Source organism: Vespa mandarinia, chromosome 11 (genome assembly GCF_050613455.1).
Source record: "Vespa mandarinia isolate Hongniang chromosome 11, ASM5061345v1, whole genome shotgun sequence".
Classification (NCBI taxonomy): Eukaryota; Metazoa; Arthropoda; class Insecta; order Hymenoptera; family Vespidae; genus Vespa; species Vespa mandarinia.
Window position 1 is genome coordinate 3475250 of NC_140820.1, and position 13322 is coordinate 3488571.

At 32.0% G+C, this 13322-nt stretch overlaps 3 protein-coding genes across 4 annotated transcripts in view; 1 reads left to right on the forward strand and 2 right to left on the reverse strand.

Moving 5' to 3' along the window:
- The window catches only part of barc (RRM1_TatSF1_like and RRM2_TatSF1_like domain-containing protein barc), a 39626-nt gene extending 38316 nt beyond the window's left edge, over positions 1-1310 (reverse strand). Inside the window, exons 1-3 of one of the 2 annotated variants that reach the window (XM_035866022.2) lie at positions 1267-1310; positions 616-986; positions 163-534 (exon numbers count right to left, since the gene is read on the reverse strand). In XM_035866022.2, coding sequence (XP_035721915.1) covers positions 163-534; positions 616-945 — 702 coding nt within the window. In that variant the 5' untranslated portion in view covers positions 946-986; positions 1267-1310. Of the gene's footprint in view, positions 1-162; positions 535-615; positions 987-1154 lie in introns of both variants that reach the window. The other variant, XM_035866021.2, reaches the window with a different exon arrangement.
- Positions 1311-1689: 379 nt separating this feature from the next.
- Positions 1690-2742, reverse strand: LOC118441520 (trypsin-1-like). Its single transcript, XM_035866030.2, has 2 exons — positions 2608-2742; positions 1690-2533 (listed from the first exon to the last, which is right to left on the reverse strand). The coding sequence occupies exons 1-2, from the start codon at positions 2651-2653 to the stop codon at positions 1821-1823; spliced, it is 759 nt and encodes a 252-aa protein (XP_035721923.1). The 5' UTR covers positions 2654-2742; the 3' UTR covers positions 1690-1820.
- Positions 2743-4552: 1810 nt separating this feature from the next.
- Positions 4553-13105, forward strand: LOC118441515 (uncharacterized). The gene is made up of 12 exons (XM_035866019.2): positions 4553-4660; positions 8042-8167; positions 9446-9538; positions 9635-9697; positions 9996-10319; positions 10772-10924; positions 11024-11188; positions 11260-11381; positions 11461-11550; positions 11617-12538; positions 12607-12695; positions 12779-13105. The coding sequence occupies exons 1-12, from the start codon at positions 4630-4632 to the stop codon at positions 12800-12802; spliced, it is 2202 nt and encodes a 733-aa protein (XP_035721912.2). The 5' UTR covers positions 4553-4629; the 3' UTR covers positions 12803-13105.
- The last annotated feature ends 217 nt before the right edge of the window (positions 13106-13322 follow it).

The following is a 13322-nucleotide window of genomic DNA, read 5'->3' on the forward strand; positions in this document are numbered from 1 at the left end:
TATATAATTCTATTGAGATAATGTTACTTTTACACTGCTTTGTCTGTAAATATGTAGAACCACAAACGCCTGTCTCGTACATTGTACGTTTAACGTCGTATGTTATAATTAAAATAACAACAATAAAAAACATTTAACCAAATATAGCATAGGTTCACTTACCTTGATGTAAGTACAAAGCGCGTCGCCCTTCAATTCCCCCGCAGAATCTCTATACAACTTAATCTTATCTTTGCCTTTCTCATCTCTGGCAATAAGACCACATTTATTGAAGAGTTCTGTAAGTTCCTCCAAAGTGATATCCATAGGTAATCCAGAGACATAGATGGCGGTATTATGAGCTTCATCTATCTCGAACCAAGTAGGTGGCTCCTGAGCTTTCCTCTTGGCTTCAGCTTTCTTTTGCTCTTTTGTTAACTTTGGTTGAGGAAGAGGTTGTACAGAATTTTCTGGTATATTCTGTGAAGGCTCTGTGGCATTAGAATTAGTAAATCCATAGCTCATTTGATATCTAGCCATAAAGTCTTCATCAACCTAACAATAAGATGGAATTTGAACATTACGTCTTAGCTTTGAAGCTAATTTTATATTATAAAGTTGAAAAAATAATATTACTTTAGGAAACCACGCATTCTTCTCACGATCCCAAATATAAACACTACCATCATTAGGGTCCGTATATGTATGAGTATCATTTTCAAAACCATATATTCCACCTGGAGCTGCTACCGCAGGTCCACTAGCCTTCTCTTTCTTTTCATCATCATTCTCCGATTCATTTTGACTCTGATCCTGAGAGACCCACTGATTTTTCACTTGATCAAACTTATATTTCACATTTGTTGTTTTATCCATATACACATAACTTTGTCCATCGAATTCGTACTGATCGGAATTATCTGGACTCTGGTCTCCTGTTTCTTTCGTTCCTGGAGCATTACTCATTTCAATAGTGAATCCCCAAATTCTTTTTTATCGAAATAAATCTAAATGAAAGAAATGCAACGCTATTTATCTGAACTATGATTAAAACGACATATTTTCGAGATTTTATAACAATCAATGTTAACAATACATCGTGTTAAAAATTAAGGTTAGAAATTGAAATTGAGGTTAGAATGAAAAATAATAAAATGTAACAAAAGAGAGCTTACCAACTACAATATTCTTATGATTTAGTAATAAAAATTGTAATGTTCAATGATAATAATTATTCTTTAACGATCTAAAATCTTGTTTAAAAGAAAATTAAACGTATATACGAACTTGACAGTAAGTTTTTTTACACGTTCTCTAAAGTCCAGACTAACGCACTCTACAGATTTTCCGATATAGTCTTTATATAGAACTGTGTCGGTAAAGAAGATTGCTCTATTAGTTTCCAGCAATCAAATATATATAGCATATTTTTTAATGAAAATAGACAATTAATTTTATAATGACGAATTAAATTTCTAAAGAAGATATTCACATCGTACACATACTCTCGACAATATTTTTCTTTCCTGCATGATAAAATAAAGAATTGAGTTATCTTTCAAGGTGAAAAATGTATAATAACAAATTGTGCATACAATATATTTTTGATTCCACATTTCGTCTTTATTACCAAGGAATCTTCAATGCATACAATATATACGAACTTATGTACATCAGAAGAGATATATGTAATTAAATAAAACTAATGTATATATTTCTGTCATCTGAACAAAAATTTTCTTTATTTTAATTTTTATTTATATCTTCTAATGAATTTAAGATTAAACTCAATAATCAAAGTAAAACATCTACATTAGTTAAATGTATACAATGTTTTAATATTAAATACGTGTAACAGATTTGATCCAGGATCGAATAGGTTGTGCTGACAATTTCGTATAAATTGTTGGTGTACTCGTACATCCATATCCCGTAGAATAAATGCCAACCAAAGTACCATTCACAATCAATGGATAACCAGAAGACGCACAGAGACCTTTCTTATTTATTTCATCTTTTGTGCAAAGCATCGTGTTCGAATTGAACTTTGTTCCATAATAATTTTTACAAAGCAAAGAATCGAGAATTGGCAAATCCAGTTTTCGAAGAATTTGGGAGAACGCTGGACTAGAGTTTGATATATAGCCCCAACCAGTGATGACAGCTGGTGAGCCACCTGCTACATTCTTATTAGCTTGTATTATCGAAATAGGCTTAACAGTTTTTCCATAAACGAAAGGCGTCGTCAAATTCAATAAAGCAACGTCATATTCATGACTACTACGATTATATTTTGGATGTATGACGAAATTGGATACTTTATAAACTCTACCACCACTTTGAGTTTCGTTGCTTCCAGCTCGAAGATTCACCATCTGTGGATTCTTGAAATTTAAACAGTAGGCTGAAGTGATAGCCCATTTTGGAGCAATTATAGAAGCTCCACATACGTCGTTTCGTCCGAAATAAATGCTCAATTGATAAGGATAATCGTTTATGGAAACCACTCTGCTACCAACAAATCTTGGCTCCAATGAATTGGCTCCATAGGATCCTAAAATAGGATAGAACCAAAAATAAATTGTTCTATGAAATTAAAATTAATGAAGAAAACCTTCGATATCTCACCAAGAGAAAGTATAATTGACAAACTTATGAAATGAAGTACAACCATCTTGATTAAAGAGAATCTTAACACTGACGAAATGCACCGATATTTATAGATAAGATTATCATCGATCTACCATTATCAATCAAGAATACCTGGAATAAAATATTATTTTGTAACGGTACGAGATAATATTTTTACTGATGTTATAATTACAACTGACTCATACTAATCATGAACTTCGAAGTTGATACTGTCCTAGAAGATGTTTATATTTATTCGTTATCGATAATTCCTTTTTGACATCTTTCTGAAGATGGTTGTATGTCTTTCAAACAGCAGTTTATTAATTATCACAAATTTTTTATACATTTAGCATATAATCCTTATTTATCGCAGATTTCAAAATTAAAATCCATCATGACGAACTCAAAATGCTCAAGTTTTCCCAGAAAATTTTTAGAAAAGATCATTAAAAGAGCTCAATCCGCAAATGTTCAAAGAATGATCTATCCCATTTTTCTCGCTTCAAAGTAACGTGTATCCTGTTATCATTGAAAATTAATGACAAAATTATTAAGCAACATTCACTTAAATTTGACTATTAAGCTTAACCATGCATGATTGGTTTAGTCAGATATTAATTGTATAGCGCCAAGGTGCAAGTAAGCAATAGTTCTGATTCTCTGGAATATAACATTTCGCATTTTTTTTCAATGAAAATAACCAATTTGTATAAGATAAAAAGGGAAAATTTTTTAAAGTTATGCCTGATAAACATGTATATTAAGAATGAATTATTTACTCGAATTGTTTTGTTAATCTACGTATTATTTATATTTACTGATAAATTTAAGATTCCTCAACAATCAAAATTAAATGTCGTCATTGATTAAAAATATATAATATTTCAGTATTAAATGCGTATAACAGGTGTGATCCAGAATCGAATAGGTAATGTTGCCAACTTCGTATAAATTATTGATGAATCCGTATCCCATATAATAAATGTCAACCAAGGTACCATTCAGAATCAATTGATAACCAGATCTTTTTTGCAAAGCAACGTATTCAGGTCGAACTTGTTTGAGTTTCGTTGCTTCAAGCTCGGAGATCCATCATCTGAGGAATTTGGAAATTTAAACAGTAGTCTGATGTGATAGCCCATTTTTGAGCAATTATAAAACCTCCATATAATTATAAAATATATATCATTTAAAATCCGAAATAAATGCTCAATTAATAAGAATAATCGTTTATGGAAACCATCGTCCTATCAAAAAATTTTGGCTCCATCGAATTGATTTAATAGGATCTTAAAATAGGATAGAACCGAAAATAAATTGATGTTCTATGGATTTAAAATTAATGAAGAAAACTTTGATATCTTACCAAGGGGATATATAATTGACAAACTTATCAAATAAAATACAATCATTTTTTCCAGAGAAAATTTTAACACTACCAAGACATAATATCATTTATAGATAAGGTTCTCATCGATCTACCATTATCAATCGAAAATACATAGAATAAAACATTGTTTTTAAACGATACGAGATAATATTTTTATTGATATCATAATTACAACTGAGACTCATATTAATCATGAACTCCATTTAAAATGGATACTGTTCTGGAAAATGCTTATATTTATTAGTTATCGATTTTTTTTAAGATCTTGCCGAAGATCGTTGTGTGTCTTATAAACAACAGTTTCTAATTATAATAAATTTTTAATATACTTAAAATGTAATTTTATTTACCGCAGATTTTGAAATTAATGAGAAATTCAAAAAATTTGATATTTCCCGCTATATCGTTAAGAAATATCATTCAAAGCGCTCAACCCGCAGACGATCGTAGAACGATTGTTCCCATTATTCTTATCGTAAAGGAACGCTACGTGGGCCCGGTTGCCATTGGAAATTGATTTCCGGTTGCCAAGCAACGTTCACTTTAAGTCGCCTACCACGCTTAACCATGCCTGACCGGTGGTTTAGTCAGCTGCAGGTTGCGCGGCGTCAAGGTGCAAGTAAACCATGGGTCTACCAGACATAGAAAATATACCTGGTAATTGAATTTTCTTTTCCTCCAATTAAATTGCACCAACAATTGACATTACCTGTAACCCAAAATCTAATGCACTTGCAAACTCAATAGTGTAAAAAACGAAAAGAGACGATCAGGCGCGAAAAGTGTCGCGACCCTATGGCAATTGCCTAGTACATAATCGAACCGATTCGTCTTTTCTCATGTAGCAAATGTTCTTATTTGAAGTTGATTGAAAATGATTTTTACGAGCAGCTGCAACGCGTGTATAAGTTACAAAGAAAATTAACGCTTTATGTTTACTAGTAATGCAAAATTACGACAGATATTGGAATATAATAGTTTCCTATTTCTCTATTCATATAGTATTTCTATATTTCTTTTAAAAGCACTTTTTCTTTGAAGTAAGAGAACTTAAAGTAACGTCACTGCTTCGTAGTTATTTAAAGGGACGTAATAATTAATCACCTGCTTATATAAATCAATTGTAAAAGAAATTGTATGTCTTCGTACACACATATTCTAGTAAATAACAAATGTGTGAAACTAAATAGTCAAGTCAATCGATCGAATGTAGAAACAAAGTGCGAATGTTTAGCTCGGTTATACAAATTTCGATCCTTCACTGCGGTGCACATATTTTTCGAAGCATTTTGCTAGACAGAACGAGCCAAGAACCATTAAAGGGTCAATGATCTACCATAATAATGTATTCATAGCTTGAAAGTAAACGATACGTTGCTTCACATTAATTTCTTTGGTATTGATGATAATATTATTTCGCCGAAGAAAATCGTCAGAAATTAATTTAAAATGTTTCAATTAATATGAATCGATCTAACAATAAATCAACAGCTACTAGCCTTATTGTTTACATTTTTTTATAAAATGGGTAATTTAAAGTAAATAAAATTAAATCGTATCAAGTCATTGTAAAATGTCGAACAAGTTGTCAAACTCTAATGTTAGTTCAACTCCATTAACAAAATCAGAAAAAAATAATCGTACGATGTTATCGAGGTTATAAATGGACCATCGTATATCTGAAACTTCGCATAACGAAACTACCCTGGATCTTTAATGTATTTCACATTAAGAACAACGTCCCACTTTCTCTTAAACTTGTTCTTTGTATTTTGTGAAGAACAATAAGTGCAATAAATACGATGCATTACGTATCGATAATTTGCGGTTTCATAAATTTTCTTTAGTTAAGATAGAAAAGTTTACACCTCTTTAAATTCGACCTAAGATGACGTGACCTCCGTGTAAACGCTAAAAACTTCTTTATAAAAGTATATAAAATACTGCTCACCTAAGGGTGCCATTAAAAGAAAGCTAACATTAACATACTTTCGAGGTGAACTGAAAAAAGAAGTATATTTCCATAAAGCCGGTTACCGGAACTGAAGAGATGGTAGATTTTATTCACAACTTTGGTAACATTTAGGAGGCAACGCTTTTCTGTCATTATAACATTGAAATTCACACTTCTTTGCTATGTTCTTACTTTTGGTAAGAAATAGTAATTGTGGAACTCAATGTGTCATAAAGAAAATAGATAAAACTATTTATTTTGTAAGAAATAATACAGCATCTCCTTCTCGATCGTTAGTCTTCCATGTTCATCTTGCGAATTTTCAATCCATAAAATAAGTGAAGAATGAATAATGCAAAAGACCACCGTTTGAACTTTTGATAAGCAAAGTGTAATCGTAAATTGTACGAAGGAGGATTTACGTCGAGCACCGCATCACTGACCTTTATAAACCGGGAAACTGGAATATATCTCTCGTCTCTTGATGCATAGCCTGCAACTGTTTTTCATACTAGCCTCTTACTCCACTGCTATTTCAAAATTTATTCTATAACGTTCACTATAATTTATATTCTCAAAATAGAAGGGCGTAAATGTCGTTTCAATGATCACGAATTTTTTCTTCGAAAGAACTTCAAAAGTGTACCTATCTTCGTTTTGTTGGCGAAGAACTTCCACAAGTGGTTCCACGTGTACATAGATACAGTACGAAAAATCTATAAGCTTTCAACGTGTCTTGAATACTTTGCATAAACTTTGGCCAAACTTCTTGATCTCAAATTAAATCTTTACCATTTTCTTAATATTAAAATTCGATTATCTAGAAATATACTTGTTCAAAAATTCGAAGAAACTCTTATCTTTTCCGTTCCAATACTTGTACGAAACAACAGGTTTACGTTGAGTAATATGAAACAATTGACATAATATACCCTATTCAAAAATTACATTTCATTATCATGTAATTTAATCATGCAATAATAGTAACAAAATTGTCTACACAAACATTAATGCAATTTTTACACCTACAAAAAGAAAATTGATTATTCTTAGATGTTATATTTTAACAACGACAGCATGAATTCACCTTTGTGGCTGTTGAGTAGAAACAATAAAAGATTATTCTTAATTTACATTTTTAACTCGACTCGGCTTTCGTGCCAGACGTAAAAAAAAAAAATACTGATGCATTCTCGATAAGAAGTTATCGTGATAGACCCTTAAAAAATTACAAATAAATCAGCAGGTTCCCTGCTTTCATTAGTACTTACCATGATATCGTAGATAATTAGTATGATAAAGTAGATCAGTTTGGGAGGTCAACGAGTACTTGAACTTTTTAAGCACAGTGAAATCTCGAATTTTTTACTTGTAAGAAAAAGAAAGAACTCGTAAAATAGAATAACTAATCATTTCGTTTACACGCACATATCATATATATATTTATATACATATTTTTTCTCTACCTTGAAGAAATATATAAATATATATTTATATTTCTATAAATAAATAAATATATATATATATATATTTGTTTTCTATTGTTACTAGCGGAAAATTTTTAATCATACATAAAACTTAGTTATATTGATTATTATTTGCTATTATTACTGATAATACTACTATTAAAGCGATATCTAGTATGATATTGCAAAAGTATATCTACGATAGGAGTATAATTAAAAAGAATACGATCAGAACGTAATCGAAGAAAAAAAATTACTCATTTAGTTTTTCTTTTTTTTCTTTTTTTTATTTAATTTTGTCTTCCACCTATATATCTATCAAATTTAATCTAAGAACGTTATCGTACTCGCTATAGTGGCACGCTGTTCGAATTAATTATGCAAACAGCGATTAATGATTCCTCTGTTTCGACACTTGGCCGTGTCGGTATAATGGCACACGTTCGTTACATGAATTCGAAACGACCGTGAAAAATTTATTTTTAGAATAAATAATTATCGTTGAATCATATAATGGGTTCCTCTTGCTTTTCAAATTGGGATAATTAGGAAAATGAATATGTAATACAATTAACATTTTGAATTCGGGACTAGATAAAACAAATTTATAATTTTTAGAAACTGGTGCAGTCTTCACTATCGGTAGAAGCAGGTTCGCGGATAACGTAGCGTCACACTTTTTCATACGAAAGGATCCAGTATTGACGATCACTTGTGGAGATGAACATTCCGCCGTCGTATGTCGTAAGTATTTTCACAATGCGCATGCAATAATAAAACAATTTGAAACGTTATATGTCATTTGTCAAATGCTCGATGCTTCATTCGATTCAGTAAATTTATTATTGAGAAACGTTTCAATATCTGCTATCAATGGATCTCAAACTGTGGCTTTCAACTAACGATTCTTTTTAACTAGCTAACCAGCATTAATGAAAAAAAGAAAGAAATTTTAACTAAAAATTGATAGAAGTTAACCGTTCAAAGGGAACTCACATAAAGATTACAATTAGCTCTAAGGCAATAACACAATGCAATTTATTAATCATTGGTTGATTATAGATAGTTGTTTGTAGAGTACTGTATTGATTTGAGCATTAGCGTGACTTGATTGAAATGGAAATCAATATGTGAATGACTCCGAAGTATCGTCCATTTGCCCTGTATTACGCACGTGCGTGTATTCGTCCTCATTATTATCTTTTTCTTTAATATTATCACTTCGTTTTAAAATTGTCTATATAGTTATGATTCTTGTCGATGGCATTCGAGTACACATTGATACCGCAAGTTGAAGGTATCTCAAGTTTCTTTTTTGATTTTCCGTAAATATTTTACGGGGTCAAATGTTGATACAGCCAATCGTGTATAAAATGGGAAGGATCGAAGCTCGCATGATTTACAGCTTCTGCAACATGCCATGCAAGGAACTTACATTCGAACTATGCTTACATAGGGATAGCCACTGTCCGGTAAATCGATATGGACACGCAATGGTTGTGCTCTGCATGACCAGACTCAAAAACATTGTTATTGTTAATAATCTTACTCACTCACGAAGCACAAGGTACACCCCGATCGATACGGAAATCGTAACCTCACTTCCTTTTCATTGCGGACTGTATTCATAGATATTTGGATGCGTTCCAATAGTTTTGCGCTGAAACCTCTATTTCTACTTTCCAACACCTTTTCCTCTATTCCTCTAAATATAATAAACAGAGCGGATATTTCTAATGAGTTATACCAAACTATTCTCAAGTCTAAAAGGATCGTTCGATGAAAATTTGAAAAGCAAAATAGTAAACTAAGCATGGAAGGGGAAGACCTTGTTTCCTATAAGATATATTTAACTCGAGCTTGATAGTCCTTTGTCTGTATAAAATTTTCCTAATCGTAAATCACATTGTAAAATTTATAAACTACAATGAGAAATAAGATGAAAGAAGTAGTACTATAATGATTTTAATAAAACGTTAAAATGTACATAAATTTGTACTTTATCATATAATTGATTTTTAGAAAGTGGCAGATTGTTCGTTTTCGGAAGCAACGATTGGGGTCAATTGGGTCTCGGTCATAAAAACCATGTCAGCAAACCATCCTGCGTGAAAAGTATATCCTTTATTTTCAACTTTTAATACCTTTATCATATTGTAGGATATCATTAAGGTCAGTTTCGTAAGGTACATGAATATTTCCGTGTTACAGTCTTAAAGCCGGAGAAAGTCACACACGTAGCATGTGGAAGAGCTCACACTTTGATATGTACGGGTAAGTCTTGTATTCATTAAAACACAAAAAAATAAAGAAACAACAAAAACTAAACAGGCGGAATATGTGCAGTAAACGTATACGTCATAAGTAATACATAAACGATACATACTTACGTGAAACATAAATGTTAATTTATTGATTTACGTGAGCAAACTATTTTTGTATGACAAGCCTAATTATTCCTTTTTATTCAGCTGATAAGTATGACGTATGTATTCGCGTTGTTGAAATCGATTTCAGTTTAAGTAACCACATAAAGTATTTTCTGTTCTCTTTATACTTCATTTTCGCTTAGGTGGACAAAAAATATTTGCTTGTGGAAGCGATCAAGAAGGACAACTGGGCCGCGGAAATGCAGCGATAGGAGATAGCGCGAGCACTCCAGTTTTGGTATATGATTGCGGACTCGCGGGTCCAAGAGTTACACAAATAGCTGCGGGATCTCACCATTCGATGGCTCTTACTAGCGATGGTGGTGTCATCGTCTGGGGAAGCAATCTAGAGGGACAACTTGGACTATCGGGGATCTCTGGACTGGTAAATAAGCCAACGAAGGTTCCAATTCCTGAACCGGTGAAAGAAATCAGCACAGGATATTATCATTCTGCGTTTTTAACCGGTAATGTATTCCTTCATTAAGAAGTTTGTTGAAAATTACAAGGATATTTTCATCATATCATATTAATGATCGATACAATGGATAATCATCATGATGATAATCAATACGATGAATAATCTCTGCGATGATTTCTCATCGTGTTCTCTTCTTGAAAAATCATTAAATAACCTATACATTCCCTATTGACCCTGATAGATACTAATCATATATAAATCAATTAATATTCCAAGCTCTGACAATGTATCTTTGAAAGTTTTCCGTCCTATAGACTATCATTCAGCGTTATAAAAGTTACCTTGTATACCCGCAAAGATCTATAAGCTTATACATACATACATATATATACATACATATATATATGTGTATACATACATATATATATGTGTATATATATATATATATATATATATATATATATATGTATGTATATTTAAGTTCAATGGTATTTTCAGAAAGCGGTCTCATTTATATCTGTGGCGAATCTGAAAGTGGTAAGCTCGGGATCGATGTCAATTTCTCAACACAAGTCGCGCCGAAGCAAATGTTATTGCCCACAACGGCGATACACATCGCGTGTGGAGGTCATCATACTCTCATATTAACAGGTATTACCTGTTAACCAAGAGAATTATAGAATATTTTTTACGAATTTGATTTCTATAGAAAAAAAAAAAAAAAAAAAAAAAAAAAACATTATCGTTTAGAGAGCGGCAATGTCTATTGTGTTGGAAGCAACGCCAGTGGTCAATTGGGAATGGGAACGAACGTGACTGAAGTTCCAACGCCGAAACTTCTTTCTCGTGATGCTCTGCAGGATCAGTCGATTGTCAAAATCGCTTGCGGGGAAAGTCACAGTGCCGTTCTAACGGGTATAATACGAGTGTAAATTCGTCTTTATTTTGTGATTTCTTCAATCCTTTATAACTTTTTTGTATCACAGAATCTGGCAAACTCTACACGTGTGGTGATGGTAGACACGGAAAATTGGGTCTCGAGGAAAATGAAAATAACGTTCACGAGTTAACATTTGCTATCAAATATCAAGAACTTTTTATTTCGAATGTATGTAGTCTTTAACTCATGATTTTTCTCGTCACATACACGTTTCTTAATTTCTTAAAGCATACGATTGTTCTTCCAGGTATCTTGTGGTGGCTGTCATACGATATTGCTAGGTAAAAGACGCGAGATGAGTAACCAGACAAATCAAGAATCAGAAACTGTACAGGTAGTGAGTATCAAATGAAATAAAAATAACTGAAGAATTCGAAAGATATTATTGATTTCCGAATTCTAGGATCACCAGATCCAAAAAAAGAATTCTCTGCCTCCTTTGAAACTTCCTGTAAACAGACTACAAGCCGAAAACCATACGGATAAAGAGGAGGACGAAAAAGAATCTACGGAGAGTGAAAAGATTCTTGAAAAATCTATATCGGAAGATAATCAGGAAACTAAACTGGATAACGAGCATAATAACATTCCCGAAACACCAAAGGATAGTATGAATAATTTCGAAAAACCTGAAATTCCTGCAACGAATGAAGAATCAGAAGAGACGCAAAAAGTCATAGAAGTAGAAAAGTCAGAAATCATAGATGAAAAAGAGAACGTAGAAAATAACAATGAGGAAAACACAACGGAAATGAAAATTGAGAGTAATGTTGATATTGAAGAACCAAGCGAATCAACGACGGCAGATATAGATTCAAATAATGTGATAGAAAAGACAGAAGAAACGACAAAAACTGAAGAATCGAAAATTGAAGATGAAACAAAAACTAGTCCAGAAAAACCAACATCTCCTGATCCTATGCCACCACCTAAACCACCTCGACAAAAAACAGAAAGTCCTGAAGGATCTGCAGGCGAGGATATCAAATTATCACGTAAGTCTTCGGAGGAGGAAGAGAATAAAGAGAATAATCAAGATAGTAATCCAAAAAAGAACGAAGAATATGAAATGGAAGAGTCGATAATACGATCTATGACAGAAGAAACAAAAAAAGAAGAAGAAAGTCCTGCGAAAGTTTCTATTAATAGCCAAAAATCTCGATCAACGAAGTCGAACGCCGATACTGAAGAAACTATAATTGCCGACCCTCAAAATACTCTGGATGAGTTGAAAACGACAGATAAAATTACGACAAATGAAAAAAATGATGAAGAACGCGCACACGATGATGCTGATGTAATACAATCACCAGCACCTAGAACTGGTTAGAGACTTTTTTATTTTGCTTTCATTATTTTTATGCATTTTTATTATTTTGAATCATGTTTTTAGGAAAAATGGCAAAATTATTCAAAGGAAAGAGGCAACAAGAGATAGAGAATGGCACAAAATCTAATGGAAGTACGAATCCAAAATCGAAGGTATATATTATTTTAGTTTCTCATTTTTCTTTTACATTATTATATAAAGATGTACAATTAATTATATTCTGTCAATTTTTCAGTCGAAAACGTGTAACATCTTGTGATCGAGAAGATTTCAAAGATTTAATTATATTCTATTATATTTTTTTATATCATACTCCTATGCGAATCTCAAACGCTTGGGACCAAAGCGGACAAAATTAAATATTTTTAAAATAATCTTGGAACAAAGGCAAAGTGCCTTATTATGGAATTTATTATTCATTGTTGCCTTTATACGCATACCTTAAGGTATGCGTTATTGTTAAATTGCTTGATGAATTAAAAATTGTACCATAAATGTGAACACATAATAAACTTTTCCATTCTATTAAAAGATCATTTTTATAATGTAATTCTTCAATAAATTCCAGTAAATAGTTTAATGATATCTCTTTAAGAGTTCAATGTAATAATACCTTAATTAAATCTATGCAATTGTATTATTCTAATTACTTATATAGATGTTAATAAAATTGGTTTGACTAAAAGACAAAATTGAATATTTTAAATGCGACGCCAAAGAATTCTACGCCATACGCATTCAGTCAACTTTATTGGCGCTGTTCACAAGCGGCAGAATCA

Coding starts and splice junctions, on each gene's coding strand:
- LOC118441520 (XM_035866030.2), bottom strand. CDS start 2,653: ATGGTTGTACTTCATTTCATAAGTTTGTCAATTATACTTTCTCTTG. Junction 2,534..2,607: donor GTCAATTATACTTTCTCTTG/GTGAGATATCGA, acceptor ATCCTATTTTAG/GATCCTATGGAGCCAATTCA.
- LOC118441515 (XM_035866019.2), top strand. CDS start 4,630: ATGGGTCTACCAGACATAGAAAATATACCTG. Junction 9,539..9,634: donor CAAACCATCCTGCGTGAAAA/GTATATCCTTTA, acceptor TCCGTGTTACAG/TCTTAAAGCCGGAGAAAGTC. Junction 12,539..12,606: donor ATCACCAGCACCTAGAACTG/GTTAGAGACTTT, acceptor TCATGTTTTTAG/GAAAAATGGCAAAATTATTC.